General features: G+C 52.9%; 1 protein-coding gene across 1 annotated transcript in view; it reads left to right on the top strand.

The window, feature by feature from the left end:
* Positions 1-5,000, top strand: part of LOC139209916 (membrane-associated guanylate kinase, WW and PDZ domain-containing protein 3-like) — a 39,163-nt gene that overhangs the window by 14,042 nt on the left and 20,121 nt on the right. The window contains exons 9-14 of the mRNA XM_070839818.1: positions 303-470; positions 2,203-2,372; positions 2,469-2,568; positions 2,706-2,877; positions 3,236-3,881; positions 4,861-4,924. Coding sequence (XP_070695919.1) covers positions 303-470; positions 2,203-2,372; positions 2,469-2,568; positions 2,706-2,877; positions 3,236-3,881; positions 4,861-4,924 — 1,320 coding nt within the window. The remainder of the gene's footprint in view (positions 1-302; positions 471-2,202; positions 2,373-2,468; positions 2,569-2,705; positions 2,878-3,235; positions 3,882-4,860; positions 4,925-5,000) is intronic.

Here is a 5,000-nt window from a genome sequence, read left to right as displayed (position 1 = left end):
TGGTCCTCCCCTGTGCCCCCCCTGTGCCCCCCTGTCCTCCCCTGTGCCCCTCTGTGCCCCCCTGAGCCCCCCTGTCCTCACCTGTGCCCCCCTGAGCCCCCCTGTGCCCCCCTGTGCCCCCCTGTGCCCCCCTGTCCTCACCTGTGCCCCCCCTGTGCCCCCCTGTCCTCACCTGTGCCCCCCCTGTGCCCCCCTGTCCTCACCTGTGCCCCCCTGTGCCCCCCTGTCCTCACCTGTGCCCCCCTGTCCTCACCTGTGCCCCCCTGTGCCCTCGCTGACCCAGTCTCTGTCCTCTGTCTCAGTGCCGGAGTTCACCGAGCAGCCCAGCCAGCTGAGGGGCTACTCCATCCACACCCGGCTCTCCAAAGGTCCTCGAGGGTTTGGCTTCAACATCGTTGGAGGGAGTCGACCCCGGGAGTTTCTGCAGGTGTACAGCGTCACACCTGGGGGGCCACCAGCGCTGAACACAGGTACTGATAGAGGACACAAGCTGAGCTGCTGATGAATCATGTGACTACTGATCATAAACTTACATGGAGATGAAGGATTATTATAAACCTTCTGGTTCCTCATATGATTATTAGAACTGTTAGAGCTCCAGAAACTCTGTGAGATATATTTAAATATATATAATATATTTAAAACAAATATGAATTCAGTGTTACACACGAGCAAAAGTGTGTGACAGCATCATGGAAAGGATCCCTACAGAGAGAGACCTGGAAGATCCTTTTGGTTTAACCACAAACAGCACACACACCAGACTACATTCACTAAAACAGGGATTTTAGAGCTGCTGCCTCCATCAGTCAGAGTGTGTGTGACTGTGTGTTAGACAGATCAGGGTCTGAACAAACCCTTTAAAACACCAAAGTCACACTGGTCCAATCCCAAAACCTTTTGTTTTCTGGCTCTGTTTTACTACTGAATGTTTGCTCAGCAGCTACTAGTGACACATGTATTACTGTGTGTGTACACACACAAACACACACACAAACACACACATATACACTGTGTGTTTTCTACCATTTGAACCTCGTCCTGGTGTTTCTTCAGTTTTCTTGGTTCCTGTGGTGGCTGTAATTTTGTTTTCTTCTCTCCAACAGTTTCCCTTCTTACTTCTCTGCTGTGTTTTTGAGTTTCTGCCTGTTGAAACTCTGTGTGTGTGTGTGTGTGAGTGTGTGTGTGTGTGTTACATTCCTGACTATTTATCCTCAGTGCACGTGAGCAGGTCTGACAGTGTGAGAGAGAAAGGAGGCTGTATGTCGGACAGATTAAAGAGAGAGAGAGAGAGTGTGTATGTGTGTGTGAGTATGTGTGTGTGTGTGTGTGTGTGTGTGTGTGTGTGTGTGTGTGTGTGTGTGTGTGTGGATTAGTTGTAGATCATGCGATTGTGTCCCTGCAAAAAAAAAAAAAGACCTGAGAACCAAACAGCACCATAATCCTGCACTCAAACTCTGTTTTATAACATCTGAATATGTGGGCTGTGTGTGTGTGTGTGTGTGTGTGTGTGTGTGTGTGTGTGTGTGTGTGTGTCACAGTAACAGTATGTCTCAGCGGCGCCTTGTTCATGTTATTACATCCACATGAGACTTTCCTGCAGTGACGAGTCAGAGGAAGGAGAGTCTGATGATCCTCTCAACATCCATGTTTCACCACAAACACCAGACTCCATTCATTTTATCTTATTTATTAAACTGAGTGAATTTAATGTTCTAAAGGGACAGTTTGGATACAGCACAGTAACAAACACACTGACTGATGGAGGCAGCAGCTACACCAGCAGCTCCTGTGTCCTGTTCTCTAAAATCCCTGTTTTAGTGAATGTAGTCTGGTGTGTGTGCTGTTTGTGGTTAAACCAAAAGGATCTTCCAGGTCTCTCTCTGTAGGGATCCTTTCCATGATGCTGTCACACACTTAGAATAACACTCTGAGCCTGTCAGTGGATCAAACAAGCTCTTCTAGTGGACCTACTGTGATCAGGTGCAGTTGTCCCAAAGGATCACGTTGCAGCCATTGCAGCCCGTTTGGTGTCTGCTGGCTGAGGTGATCTACTGGACCAGTTCCAACACTTTTACTACCTACCAGTCACTCACACACCAGGATGTGGTGTCGTCCTCCATCTTCCTTCCACAACTGAACATGTGGGTCTGATGTAACAGCCTGTAGACTGACTGTGTGTCCTGGTCTGTGGTCCTCCAGCGGACATCCTGGTCTACATCAATGACTCCTGCGTGTTGGGTCGCTCTCATAAGGAGGTGGTGGAGATGCTGAAGTCCGTGCCGATGGGTCAGAGTGTGGACGTGGTGCTGAGGAGAGGATACCCGATGCTTTACAACCCTGACGGGTGTCCCAAGCAGAGTCTGGAGACGGTGCCACATATATATATATATAAATACTGTTTTAATGATACGACAACTTTTACCGTAGAGCGCTGAACAAACCCCTTACGTCTGACTTTTTAACAGCCTCAGACTCCCAGCGAGCCCTCCAACCCCCCCAATCTGAACCGCGGGCCGACACACCTCACCTACAGCCGAACGCTGGACGCCAACGGCAGCACGGCAGGTGAGGAAGGCGGTCCGTTTGTTTCAGCCATAGAGTTCTTGTTTTTAAATTCATATGAAATCAGTGAGCCACCCAAGGCCCCCCCCCTCCCGTCATCATTCATCAGTTAATACTAACGCCTCTACTCTGAAATCCAGGACTGGGCCAAACCCCGCCCTCCTACGCTGCTCAGCCAATGACAAATGGCCTGACAGGTCCGCCGACGCCCACTTCCTCTGACCCCCCACTGGGTCCACCACCCCCCCCAGAGAGGACGGCAGCCAGTCACAGCGACTCTGACGGCGGCCTGTCCAGCGCTGGAACACGGAGGTGAGAGGAGCTTCGGTGTTAGCATTAGCCGTGTTAGCAACAATAGCAGGCGTGGTGGATGCTGCATTATGGTGTCCCCCAGGGAGGCAGCTTGGGGCCGCTGCTTTTCTATGTTTTTATTGATGATATCTCACTTGTTATGAGTGCACACACTTGTTGGATGGCGTTTTCATGTGGGGTCCAGCAGGTGGAGTTGTTGCTCCTGCATCGACCTGTCGGGGTTTGTTTTGTTCGTAATCCCCAACTTAACTTTACATTTGTCATGTTCGGTCTAAAACATTCATAAAACATCTGAACATTTCTGGCATGTGTTTTCCATCTCTCCTCCTCCTCCTCCTCTTCCTCCTCCTCTTCGTAGGTCTTCTCTGATTCGCTACAACAGCAGCACCCTCCCCGCGCTCTCCTCCTCCTCCTCCCTCCTCCACCATCAGAGCTCCAAGTCATCAGAGAGCGATTTGTCTACGTCAACGCTCCCCATCTCCTCCTCCACGCTCCCCATTGCCACCTCTTCCTCCCACGCTCTCGCCAAACTGCCCCTCTCTCAGCCGGAGACAGGCCTCCTCCAAAGCTCCACCAGCCCGACCACCGCCAACAACCCCACCGCCTCCGCCACACCTCCTGGCGTTCCTGTGCAGCGCCCTCCGATGCCCCAGACTTCCATCGCCCTGACCCCACCCAGAGACGTCCCGCCCTGCGGCTTTAACGGCTGTCCGGCCAATCACCAAGCGCCCTCCCCGGCCTCCCGAGGTAACCCGGGGTTGGTGCTGCCCCTCGGGGCGGGGCTGGGGTCGCCAGGGTCAGGTCCTGGTGGTGAGCTTGTGCCGGTGGCTCTCGGACGCAGTGAGAGCGGCGGGCTGGGGTTCAGCGTGACGGCGGGGGGCCAAGGAGGTCAGCTGGCGGTGGTGAGGCGGGTCTGGGATCGAAGGCACTGCCCCTCGCTGCAGTCGGGGGACGCCATAGTGAAGATCAACGGAGCAGACGTGCAGAGCCTCAGCTTCTCCCAGGTACTAAACTAAAACTCAGCCACCTGCCAGCCGGTCAAAGGGACGCCGGGGGGGCTGGATGATGGTGAGACGCCCTGCTGACGCTGAGAGCTCCCGCTCTGTCGGAAGAGGCTCAGTCCGTCCTCACAGTGATAGCTTTAGTTTACAGACTGTTTCATCCATCCATGGGTGGAGGCAGCAGGCTGAGCGAGCTCCTCCAGGTGTCCTGCTCCTCCTCTGCACCATGTTCCAGCTCCTCCTGGTGGATGCTGAGGTGTTCCCAGGCTGGATCACATATTACATTCCTCCAGCGAGTAAACCACGTCAGCTGCCCCCTTTTTGATGCAGTGGTTCTACTCTGGCCACCTTAATAGGGCCTGTGTGCGCCCCTGTGACCCCAGGAGCTGTGGTGTCGGGGGGGTTCGCCCCTGGTGGCGTCTCCCCGACCCGGAAGGGGCCAGGCTAAGACCAATTCCAAGACCCAATATGACCAAAGGAGCTGCAGAAGCTTGTCCAGAATAGGGATACCTGGGCCCCCTCTGGAGCCAGACCAGGGAGCCCCCCTGCAGCCATAGGCGTTGGGGTCTGGTGTGTCGGAGTTTCAGAAAGTTAAAACCGACAGAAACACTTTCCCTGAATCCTCCATCACAGACGGTCAAAGTCACTTCTGAGGTCTTCAGTCCTCGTTGTGAGCTGATCAGTAGTACTAGTACTACTGATCAGCTCACAACGAGTAGTAGTACTAGTACTAGTAGTAGTACTACTAGTAGTAGTAGTAGTAGTAGTAGTAATAGTAGAGGGACGTATCCAGGTGAACACGTATTAAAGGCTCCACCCAAAAAGCTTTTCCTTCATTGTATTTGAAGTGTTTTCCTCGTTGGAAGCTCCGCTGGATGACTTGGTGATCTGGTGATCTGGTGATCTGGTGATCTGGTGTGTGGGATAACTGGTCTCACTAAATGAGTCAATTAAACTGATTCAGATGCCTTTTCCTGCCCAGGTCCAGAGAATCCTGCAGGAACACACCAAACAGGGCGAGGTGGTGCTGCTGGTCCACAGAGGAGGTACGACTGAGCACTAAATCTGACCCCCCCAAATCCAAACCCTGATACATTCACTGATGGCTGGCATTTTAGCAGC

The sequence above is a fragment of the Pempheris klunzingeri genome, chromosome 11, assembly GCF_042242105.1.
Source record: "Pempheris klunzingeri isolate RE-2024b chromosome 11, fPemKlu1.hap1, whole genome shotgun sequence".
NCBI lineage: Eukaryota > Metazoa > Chordata > Actinopteri > Acropomatiformes > Pempheridae > Pempheris > Pempheris klunzingeri.
Note: the sequence above shows the minus strand (reverse complement) of the source record. Positions and strands in the feature narration are given on the sequence as shown.